General features: G+C 37.8%; 3 protein-coding genes across 3 annotated transcripts in view; 2 read left to right on the top strand and 1 right to left on the bottom strand.

Moving 5' to 3' along the window:
- Positions 1 to 1200: 1200 nt before the first annotated feature.
- LOC131848447 (small integral membrane protein 4) lies at positions 1201 to 1484 on the top strand. Its single transcript, XM_059198314.1, has one exon. The coding sequence runs from the start codon at positions 1266 to 1268 to the stop codon at positions 1482 to 1484; it is 219 nt and encodes a 72-aa protein (XP_059054297.1). The 5' UTR covers positions 1201 to 1265.
- A 1-nt stretch (position 1485) lies between these two features.
- LOC131848448 (ubiquinol-cytochrome-c reductase complex assembly factor 6) lies at positions 1486 to 2363 on the top strand. The gene has a single exon (XM_059198315.1). It carries the CDS (start codon positions 1486 to 1488, stop codon positions 1690 to 1692), a length of 207 nt encoding a protein of 68 aa, XP_059054298.1. The 3' UTR covers positions 1693 to 2363.
- Positions 2364 to 2407: 44 nt separating this feature from the next.
- LOC131848440 (atrial natriuretic peptide-converting enzyme) overlaps positions 2408 to 12194 on the bottom strand; it is a 28418-nt gene continuing 18631 nt past the window's right edge. The window contains exons 5-12 of the mRNA XM_059198298.1: positions 11841 to 12101; positions 10517 to 10700; positions 9212 to 9424; positions 4959 to 5154; positions 4431 to 4624; positions 3843 to 4021; positions 3020 to 3385; positions 2408 to 2840 (exon numbers count right to left, since the gene is read on the bottom strand). Coding sequence (XP_059054281.1) covers positions 2655 to 2840; positions 3020 to 3385; positions 3843 to 4021; positions 4431 to 4624; positions 4959 to 5154; positions 9212 to 9424; positions 10517 to 10700; positions 11841 to 12101 — 1779 coding nt within the window. The 3' untranslated portion in view covers positions 2408 to 2654. The remainder of the gene's footprint in view (positions 2841 to 3019; positions 3386 to 3842; positions 4022 to 4430; positions 4625 to 4958; positions 5155 to 9211; positions 9425 to 10516; positions 10701 to 11840; positions 12102 to 12194) is intronic.

Below are 12194 nucleotides of genomic sequence, written 5' to 3'. Positions count from 1 at the left end.
AAACTTCTTTCTTTTGATTGCAAAGACAGAAATTATAGAACAACTTTTCTTCATAGCTGAATTTTTCATTTATACCATCTTTAAAATATCTATAAAACAATTGTTGGTCATTGTTGCATAATTTTTCAACATGAAGCCATTCTTCAGCAGATAAACCAAACAATAAACCAACGGTTGGTCCTCTCACAATGCACACCACTTGACCTGATACATCGCCAATTTTCAATGTCGCAACTGTCGATGCTATTCCATTTTTGGAACAATTGATTTTAACCGACTCTAAATAATAATCCGATAGTAATCCCCAACTTTTTAGATGCAGGTTTAGTTTTCCGCTTTCAGTTAATTTTATAGGCTTTATAGTTTTGAAAAAATCACTATAAATTACTCTCAAGGTTTTCATAACATTATATTTGCAGTCATAAATAAATGTAGGGCGAAATATGTTCTTCATAAAATTAGGTACAAATTCTTGTAAATTCAAGAAATTTTATACTCACAAATTCACTAATATTTTCAGAAACTGTAGTAGCCTAACAAATTGATAACTGAGTCTTGTAGGTAATTTATATTACAGAATTGTATATTTACAAATATAATATTTATATTGTATATTTACTCCAAATAATATAATAATTCTCGCGCCTAAGTAGAATTCTGTTAGTTGTCTTGTTGACATTGACAAGTAACAACTTGTCACTTATTAACAATAAATTCACATTGTCAAGTAAAAAATGGCGAGTAGAGTCTATCGATCAGTGACAACAAGCAAAATCGTTATATAAAATGTCAGTTAATAATAATAAATAAACACAGTTTCACAATAGAATTTCACAATTTTTTAGTTTTCTTTCCGTTCGCATCACCAGCTTGTATTGTCGTTGTTTGTTGACAAAAACAGTATCTGAAAATAATTTAGTAATCGATTTTTTAGGGAATAATAATATATGTAAGTTGAAAAAGTTTTCGTGACAAAAGATTCTATCTTGTACTGTTAGTCAATCAATCTATGTCAGTAAATCATATAGTGACATTGACAGTTGGTTAGGATCAATCAGTATATGATTTACTGACGCGGCATATAGATTGATTGACTGACAGTACAAAATATAATCTATTGTTATATTGTTGTATAATTGTAATTTTATTTTTTATTTTTTACGAATGCAACTTAATTTCTATTTATATAACTATTACCTGATTATGTAAATAGAATATATTTCAATATTTGTTCGTTTCTATTTTATATAAATAGGAATAATGCAATGAGGATCGGCTGGATTCATAGACTTGTTAATAGATGGCCTGGAAAAAAAACATTCGGTATATATAGATTTCTTCCAATGTTCTTTGTATTGGGAGCTGCTTTAGAATTTTCTATGATTAATTGGAAAGTTGGAGAAGTAAATTTTTATAACACGTTTAAGAAACGTCAAGCTCACGATATTGTAGAAGATAAGATCAAAAAGTACGCAGCCTCTTAAGATGCCAGCGGGAGTCACCTGGGGACAGTATATTTCATTTTCAGTAGCAGCGATGGTGTCAATGCTTATGGGTTCACAAGTTGTACATTTATATTATAAACCACTACAGGATTTAAATAAGTACATTGACAAGGAACTGAAGAACTTTCCAGATAATATACAGATAAAAATTAAGGAGGAATTGAAGGAGGAAGGTGTTTTAAAATAGTTCTTTTCATATTTATTTACTGTTGATCATAGTAGAAATCAAGTTTAATAAATATGCAATTAGCCTAATTCATTTGTCTTTATTTATTTTAATTCTCCAGCACAGTAAGAGTCCCGGCAGTGATGCAACATGGAACAAATAAGTTTGTGCAAGTCTGAAAACATGAAATCAACAACAAATAATTAAAAATACAATACAACATTGTAATAAAATTTATTTCATAATTTGGTAGCATTCTTAAACTTATTATTATTTACAAATATATTTATCCAATTACATTGTACATTCAGTTTACAATAAATTATCTTATGTCTAAACTAATGTGTTGTAAGCTTATATTTAGTCTGTGAAATTTGTGAAAGATGTTATTATTCCAATGACTGAATGATTGAATAAATAAATAATCAGAACATTAATTAACATTTATAGAAAAATAACTAGGCATATGACAAGCATAAAGAAGTATATATTGTACATATACTTAATCATTCGTGTATCTGTATGTTGTATATTCATACTTTTTAATTTAGGTTTTTTTAGCTATGTAAATACAGTAATATTGTTTCCCTAACATTTAACTTGAACACTTAGTATTTTGTTGACAAGACTAAGCAATTGTGTGAACTTAATTTCTGGCTCATGTTATATAAAGTTAGTAGAAATAGCCAGCAACTGTCTAAAGAACTAACTATGTTGATAAAAACCAAACAATAAAGTCTGTTACACAATATCATAGTTGATTTACTTTTTGATGTGGCTGAAAAAACTAATTATATTTTATGATCATCCCCACATCTTGTTATTTTAACAAATTATTAATAGCAGTATAATAAAATTTTATTAAATAAGTACATTATTTGCATCAATAACAAATTTTTATCATGTACAACTGTTACACGATCGAAATAATGGTGTCTATCCATTGCAGTCTTTGTTGAAATTCAAGTGACTTGAAAATTCAGTCACCTTGCGGAGTTAGAAATTGTTCGTCGAATCCAGTCAACATGCGAGGCGACGGCGTCATAGATGCGGGGTCTTCCGAGTCCTATTTTCGAACATGCTATCCGCCAACCACTAACACCTGTCAATGACCATCGTTTGTTTTTCTGATCGAAGCACATCATTGAACTGCCTGCATATTCTTCTTCCTGCATAAGAAATTAAGGACATATTTATTAAGTAATTGTAATTTACATAGTTATGTAATATTATGATTATAATTATTATTAAACCAATCATTGTAGGAGATCACAACACACCTGCCACCTACAGTTAAAATATATGATTTGTTTAAGAAGATTTGGTATTAGACTTATTTAATACTTACATCACAGTCATCTTCGTCATATAGAGGCTCAGCACAGATACCATTGACGGTAGCTATACTAACATTTTCACACGTGTTCATAGGACTAGAAACAACATGTACTCTTTGTAATTGGTCTCGGTTCCTCGTCCAACCAAGCGTATTACATACACTACTGTTACTGCTACTGGAGTCATCTTCCGGCAGACACAGTGGTCGTACGAAATCGGTCATTTCAACGGACTCTTCAAGTCGAAGCAACGCTAACATACTTCCTTCTACAGGCGACCGTACCATGCCCACAATACGTTGCTCTTGTTGCCATGGTGTAGTGCTCTGTATTCTCACAGTTCCTAGTCTAGCCGTCCATTCAGCTTTGGGCTGACCCTATAAATATAAAAATCAGATATAAGTAGGAAAAAATATCATAAGTATATCAACTGACTATGTTCCTACTGTTCGGAAGAAATCTCATAAGATGGTTCAGGCTATAGTTACCACACTGGCCTGGAGGCTTGATATAACGTTTTGTTGTCTACAAACTTAAAAAAAGATGGAGCTTTTGTGCTACTGCTCCTTTTTCCACTGTATTTTGTATGTGCTGGCGCTTCTCTTGATTTTTTATGAATTGATATGGGACCATATAATTTAAAACAAGATCTGATCAGTAGTTTTTCATTTTTTATTCTCTTGCACCATGTCTTTTCTTTTAGTTACGTCTAGCGATATTCTTGAGTTGAAAATAAATAAAAATGTTGAAAAATAATAAGAAAATGGGAAAAATAATGAGAGATCGAATTAGCTAAATTTGGCAATACCCTACCTACTTTAAACGAACACTTACTTGAAAACAAGACGCAGTAGTAATAAGCCACGACGGATGAATAAGTGTAGCGTCACACGCATGAATGTGAGATCTTAATAGAGCCGCATGCCACGGCCAGTCGCCGGGCAGTGCTGACCGAGACAGACCTTCCACGCCCTTCCTAGCACGATCACCTCGCGCTGATGCAATTCCACAATCTACCAAAAATATATGTAGATAATACAAATATAATCGACACACCGGTGGTAAAGTTGTATCTTAAATTTGCATATGATGACTTGTCACCATACGAGGAATCTGATAAATGTTTCATAATAAGTATCATATAGTTTGTCTGTCTGGTTCGTCGTATTAGATATTTAACGTAAAAATAATATACAAAATATAAACAATTATAGTAGACTAGAAAGAGGACACAGGTTACCTAATACGCTACATGTACCTTACACACTTGAAGTCATCATAACACCTTAAACGTGTTCAATTGGAACAAATTAATATACCTACCGTCTTACGTTCCAGATATTTTTACCACCTGTCATCATTTTTTTTTCTTTAGTAAATTATATACAGAATAGTAATAATATTACGAGGACAATATCTTACCTAACTGATCACAAGTTACTCGAATGACTTTACGCTGTGGGCATTCGCTTTTGACGAACGATATTTCAGGTGCGAAGGGATCTACTACTTCAACATACTCCGGCGTCTCCTTTTTATTCACAATATTTTCAGTCGTGGTCTCGTTTTCAATTTCTTCTTCACTATCAAGTACGGCCTCTGCGCTTGATGCTGCCCTATAATAAGCAGAATGATATATAGCGTATTACTATACGTATACCTACTTATTTATATCTAAGTAGGTTCCACAATCGCGAAACTAACAGTAAAAATTGAATACGCAAATGAATGAATAAAAAAATTAATCTAAATAAAAAAAAATTGCTAAACTACGCTATAAAAATTTTGTGAAAACACATTTTACTGTTTTATCTTACTTTGTCGTCCATACAATATTTTTTTTACATACCTAGTATAGTTAATTGATAAGTATCATAATAATGATTATACTTATCAATTAACTGTAATGAATGAAGGCCTCAAACAAATTATGCTTTGACGTTTTCTTACCTAAATGTTAGCGCCCTACAGAGTGATGTGGCGACGCTGGCGAGGGCTCGCTTGTCGTTCTCGTAGGGGGCGGCGCATATTTTTCCGTCACGACCACGTTCGGCCCAAACCGCATAACCAGCACGGCTGCGGACCGCACCTAATGTAGTTTCTGCATTTTCTCGTCTCCATGATGCTAATGAGCGAGAAATCCACACTAAAAATAGATAATTTAATCAATATATAATTCATGATTGTTATCTCAGATAGGGTAATCAGAGGCACTGTCAACTGCGGATGTTGTAATGAACGCAACACTTAACATAATCGTAATTCGTCAACTATTACGTAGAGTGTATTTAAATCCGAAGTGGCAAGTTTTGAGCCTAGCCCCATAAATCTCAAGTCTAGACTGTTAAGCTAGATAAAATGTATGGTAATACATATTTAGAGCGATGTCGTTATCATATTTCGTGCCAGAACCTGATATGCTTAGGATCTGGAACCGTCTGCATCGCCCTGACATCTTCCCTAACATGTTAAGGTAACAAATGGCGATAAAATTGCTGAATTGTAGACTTGCGATCACCTTATTAACCTCTGACGCATAGAGAATAGGGTCGGACCTCATTAAAACTCATCTTTCTAGTAATTAGACATTTCCGGCCAGATATCTAAAATAGAATGGACCCGAAACACAATACTTAAGCAAGTTATTTTGTGGCAGAAACAGGTAATTAAGATACAAGCACCGAAGCAGATTTTTACTTTTATGGTACCCGGGGAGGAGAGGAATATTAATCATTTAATTAATGCCATTTCCATATCATGTTGATATTTACACGGTACTCACGACATTTTATTATTTTCAAATGAGCTTGTACATGTTTACGGAATATAGTATCTATGTATCAGTTGGCTAGTCCCCATAACTCAAGCTCCGCTTACTTTAGGTCTAGCTGGCGATGTGTGTATTATTCTGACATATACTCGTAATTAGTAACTGATATACATTTTTTTATGCGTGTGGTGTCGCTGTAAGAATAGCACCACCCCCTCTCTTCCCGTGGGTGTCGTAAAAGGCGACTAAGGGATTCATCGACCAGTGGACGGGCAGCAGAGTCCTACTGAGTAGCTACCATCATACTGCGATCGCCAACCCGCATGCCAAGCGTGGCGATTATGGCAATATCCCCCCAAATGGATTTACACCCAAGGCTCCGGCCCCCAGTCCCCGGCGGCCCCGCTAGTCTTGACTATGGTAGCGGTCATGGAAACGGCCGGGCAGGGGGTGCGAAGAATCTCCGGGTAAGACCAGGCTACCACACACGACGACTACTGGCCCTGGCAACGTACAACGTTCAAACACTGCGGACCGACGAAAAGTTAACTGAACTGGAGGAAGAGTTGAGCAGATTGCACTGGCATGTCGTGGGATTATCTGAAGTCCGAAGAAAGGGGGAGGACTCGATAGTCCTGAAATCCGGCAATCTGCTTTACTTCCGGGAGGGCGATCAACTGTCCCAAGGCGGTGTCGGGTTCCTCGTCCACAAGTCCCTTGTGAATAATGTTATCAAGGTCGAGAGCGTGTCGACTAGGGTAGCGTACCTCATACAGAATTACCAAACGGTATTCGTTGAAGGTCATCCAAGTGTACGCTCCAACTTCGACGCACTCCGACGATGAGGTTGAGGCTATGTATGAGGATATCTCCAGAGCCATACATAGTACAAAGACTCATTATAACGTTATCATGGGGGACTTTAACGCAAAATTGGGCAAACGAAGCGGTGATGAGCTGAGAGTGGGGCAATTTGTTATCGGTGATCGGAATTTCCGAGGTCAAATGCTGGCCGACTTCATGGAGAAGGAGAGCCTCTTTATGATGAACTCCTTCTTCAGGAAGCCGGAACACCGGAAATGGACGTGGATTAGTCCCGATGGTGCCACAAAAAACGAGATAGATTTCATCTTGTCAACGAGAAGACAGATTTTCAATGATGTCTCTGTGATCAATGCCGTCAAAATTGGAAGTGATCACCGGATTGTAAGAGGCACATTGAATCTGAATCTGAATCTGAAATGAAATGAAATCTACGCTCCGCCCTACACCTATACAGATCCAAAACCCCGAAAGCTTTCAGCTAGATTTGCAAAACCGTTTCGAATGCCTTGGTGACTGCGTTGACGTGGACGATTACAACAACAGGTTCGTAGAAACTGTCCGTGCGGCTGGGTCTAAGCACTTCAAAACCCGCCGCGCAGAAAGAACCGGAAAAATATCTATCTATCCTCAAACTGATGGATGAAAGGCGAAGTATGGTCCTGCAGTCTCCGACTGACGCTTCCCCGTATCGGCAACTTAGCAGGCAGATCTCTAAGTCCTTGTCTCGTGACTTACGCCACTTTAACACAAATTGTGTAAAGGAGGCTATTGAGAGAAACAAGGGGGACTCAAAAGTCTTCAACAGGGATCTGGCTGCCGGACAGAGCCAGCTGACGCGACTTAAGACAGGCAGGATCGTATCGTCTAAACCCGAACTTTTAAGGGAAATTGAGAAGTTCTACAGTTACATACGACAACACGGGCACCTGTTAACAACACGGCGAAAGACTCTAAAGCCAAATTAACCCGACACTATACCGAAGATATCCCGGACGTCAGCCTGTACGAGATTGGTATGGCTCTTAAACAACTTAAAAACAACAAGGCGCCGGGCGATGATGGAGTTACTGCTGAGCTTCTGAGGTAGACCTGTTTTACGAATCCTCCAGAAGCTATTCAACTCCGTCATCCTCGAGGGCAGAACGCCTCAAGCATGGCAAAGGGGTGTGGTGGTTCTGTTCTTCAAGAAGGGAGACAAATCGCTTCTGAAGAATTTCAGACCCGTGACACTGCTGAGCCATGTTTATAAGTTGTTTTCGAGAGTCATCACAAATCGTCTCGCGCGCAGGTTTGACGACTTCCAGCCTCCCGAACAAGCCGGGTTCCGATAAGGCTTCAGTACCATAGACCACATTCATACGCTGCGGCAGGTAATTCAGAAGACCGAAGAATACAACCTGCCACTTTGCTTGGCGTTTGTGGACTATGAAAAAGCCTTTGATTCGATCGAGACGTAGGCAGTGCTACAGTCTCTCCAGCGGTGCCAAATTGACTATCGATATATCGAAGCGTTGAAATGTTTGTATGAAAACGCCACTATGTCAGTTCGCCTCCACGACCAGAATTCGAAGCCTATCCAACTGCAGCGAGGTGTCAGACAAGGCGATGTCATATCGCCAAAGCTGTTTACCGCTGCGTTGGAAGATGTCTTCAAGCTTCTGGACTGGAGCGGGCTGGGCATCAACATTAACGGCGAGTACATCAATCACCTTCGATTTGCCGACGATATCGTGGTCATGGCTGAGACCTTGGAAGACCTTAGCAAAATGCTCAAAGACCTCAGTAGAGTCTCACAAGGAGTAGGTCTTAAAATGAACATGGATAAGACGAAAATTATGTCAAACGTCCATGTCGTACCTGCTCCCGTAAAAATCGGAGATTCTACACTCGAAATTGTCGATCACTACGTATACTTAGGGCAAACTATCCAGCTAGGTAGATCCAATTTCGAGAAAGAGGTCAATCGTCGAATCCAACTCGGATGAGCAGCGTTCGGGAAACTCCAATATATCTTTTCGTCCAAATTTCCGCAGTGTCTCAAGACGAAGGTTTACGACCAATGTGTGTTGCCAGTGATGACTTACGGAACAGAGACGTGGTCGCTAACTCTGGGCCCCATCAACAAGCTCAGAGTCACTCAGAGGGCAATGGAGAGCTATGCTTGGAGTTACTCTGCGTGATCGAATCAGAAATGAGGAGATCCGCAGAAAAACCAGAGTGACCGACATAGCCCGAAGAATTGCGACTCTGAAGTGGCAATGGGCAGGACACATAGCTCGCAGGACAGATGGCCGTTGGGGCAGTAAAGTCCTCGAGTGGCGACCACGGACCGGAAGACGCAGCGTGGGAAGGCCTCCAGCAAGGTGGACCGACGATCTGGTCAAGATCGCTGAAAGGCATTGGATGCGAGCAGCGCAGGACCGATCGTCGTGGAGATCTTTGGGGGAGGCCTATGTCCAGTAGTGGACGTCTTTCGGGCTGCGATGATGATACATTTTTTTATAACACAGGGGACAAACGAGCATGCGGCTCACCTGATGGTAAGTGATTACCGCCGCCCATGAGCACCCGCAACACCAGGGGAATTGCATATGCTGCGATAACTTACAACATCCAGTTTCGTCGCTGCCGTCGGGACAGTCCGGGGTGCCGTCACATCTGAGGTGTGCGGGCAGGCAGCGGGCGTGTAGTGCGCACCGCAGGCCGCCACCACCGCCCCCGCAGTGCGAACAGCCGCGCTCGTCCTCCGCGCCCGCGCAGTCCGGCACGCCGTCACATGCTCGACGCGATAATGCCAAACGCTGAAGACCTCCGCTACAATCTGTTGTTAATATGCGCAATATAATGATGTTTACTGTTACATACAATAAGTATATTTAATATAAAAGGTATGATCGCTCAAACATATTAACGATCCTCGGCGGTTGCAATCTAATTGTAAATATACCCTAATAGTGATGTTTACTGTTACATGAAATAAGTATTTTTTAATATAAGAGAAGTTAACGACTTAAACATATTATTGTAATACTGTTAACCAGGGGCGGTTTCGAACTGGCCCAATATTTGAGGTTTTTCTTTTATTAAAACTAAGATATATCCTAAAGTGTTCGTATGTAAAAGTATGTGAGGGATTTTGTTCAAAATGAAATATTTATAATAAATAACGTATTTATTTGGATAAGGATTAATATCATGTTTATAAAAACACCTTCGCAAATAATGCGTTCACATAAAAGGTTACTATTAAAAAGGTTATATATTTCTTTTACAGTATGCAATATTATCTTATCTATGGTTATAGTGAGTTAACCTTAAAATAGACAGACATATATAGTTACGGACTTCTTATTAGAACTTTTAGAGAAAAACAATTCCGTTGTACATATTTTTTAGGTAACTTTAACCGTAAACACTCGAATTCACGCAGCGAAAGCATTCCATTTGTTTTTTACTACATTTTTTATGCTGCCTAGCCCCTATTCGTCGTAGCGTGATGTATATAGCCTATAACATAATATACCTTTCTAACAGTAAAATAATATTTAAAATGGATACAGCAGAATTGTTAGGAGATTACCTACTCCTAACAATTAAACATACAAACTTTAGCTCTTCATAATATTAGTATAGGCAGTATAGATAATACTGAGTAAAGGCTACGAGAAAACCGATATAAAACTTGTTATTAGAGACATCAAATTTCGTTTACATAAAGTTAATGTCTTTGATGGGTTTTCGTTTCTATGGGAATGGACATTATATCTATAATTTACTCTACATTATATCTATACTATGACAACTATAGTATGGTACCGTTAATAAGTTCACAAATTTTATTTAGATATAAACTTATTGAATAAAACCTATTAGCTACATCAATTAGTAGTAATTAGAAGTTATTAAGAATTACCTGGTTCTGGTGCACAGGAGCCGGGTCCAAAATAATTAGGAAACCGCGTGCAATCGAAATGTGGACGTAGTCTGTCAGGCAAGCGGGCGCCGCAGCCCGCGTGGAAAGCTCGGCAATAAGCGCGACACGGCCGCACCAGGCGATCATCAACGCATCGCGGTTGTAACATTTGACAAACGAAATCCTGTACATGGGAAATACAGACGTATGAGAAAATATATAAAACATATACTACTTACGTAGATCGCTAATCATAATAGATATTTTTATTTATTTATATATATGTATATGTATCTATGTAGGTGTGTGTATGTAAGAATTATTATGTAGTTGTACATAATATGTAATTTATATTTATTTAATAATACTTATAGTAATTAATAACTGTTATGCCTCGAACAGATTCTGTCATCACTTCTCTCCAACCTAAGGTTACCTGGAAGAAATCGCTATTTAGCGATTCCGCCCATTATTTTTTTTATTTTTTAATTTATGTAAGTAACTGTTTTTTTCTGTGAGAGGAACAATAAAGAGTTTTTTAAATTTAATTTAATTTCATAAGTGCTTAATTCAATCTAAACGGCGCTATATTTGCGTAGGCGACTGTGCATATATGCATATCAGCACAGTCGCCTACGAAACTATAGCGCCGTTTTCTAGTTTCTCAGGTATTAATTTAAGAATTACTATCACATTTTATGAGTTGTCTATGTTGCGTAGGCGACTGTGCATATATGTTATATCAGCACATCGTCGCCTACGCAACTATGCCTATAAGCCGATTTTAATCAGGTGTGCGTTTTAGCTTACAGATATATAAAATACTCAGGCTATTAATTTAACCAGAATATATAAATTACTAAATAGCAACATTTTATTTAATTACTATCACATTTTATGAGTTGTCTATGTTGCATGGTGTATTGCAAATAGTAGTAGTAGTGGATGAGTAGTAATTTGTTATACTATACCTATATTAATTATCTATTGAGATTGCTTTTATAACCAATTATTTATATGATCACGTGATGTTAATAGCGCTGTTACCTATCAACGGTCCATTAAGATGGGCCGTCCGCTTGTTTACCATTATAGTGCTATAAAAATCTTTGGTAATTCGTGAATCAAGTCATGACGTAACCTATGAATATGAAAATATAATTATATATCTCATACAGGAACTTGTAATATGTCTAATAGATCTCTAGACGTATGCATTATTACTTTCTAAATAAAAAAAACGGTCGGCTCTACCTACACCGATAACAGGTTTGTACATAAACATATTTTTTATTTCGTCTATTCGATTTGAATTCGAGGTTACCTGCGCTAGATGTGAGCATTCCGCATCAAGGAGTTCTCTGAAGGCGACCAGATCCCTCAATAGTGCCTCTTTGTTTGCGTGTCCCACAAGATTTGGATAAGAAGTCAAATTATATGGCAGATAGGAACACAATGGCAAACTGACTGCCAAACATTCGCGTAATTCCTCCTGTACTTCTGCCACTGTCTCTTCCGTTGTTGTAACATCCACTATAGTTATTTCACTTTCTTTTAGCTCTAGAGACGATATTGCCGAGTTTTCCTAAAAAAATAGATTTAGTATTGAAATAGGTATGTGTCAAATATTTTCTTGAACTAAATGTAAAGTATATAAAAAAATGCATCAAAATTAATT

This window comes from Achroia grisella, unplaced genomic scaffold, assembly GCF_030625045.1.
Source record: "Achroia grisella isolate CSIRO2021 unplaced genomic scaffold, CSIRO_AGI_Agris_v1 utg558, whole genome shotgun sequence".
NCBI classification, from domain to species: domain Eukaryota; kingdom Metazoa; phylum Arthropoda; class Insecta; order Lepidoptera; family Pyralidae; genus Achroia; species Achroia grisella.
The sequence above is the reverse complement of the archived record's forward strand: the minus strand, read 5'-3'. Positions and strand labels throughout refer to the sequence as shown.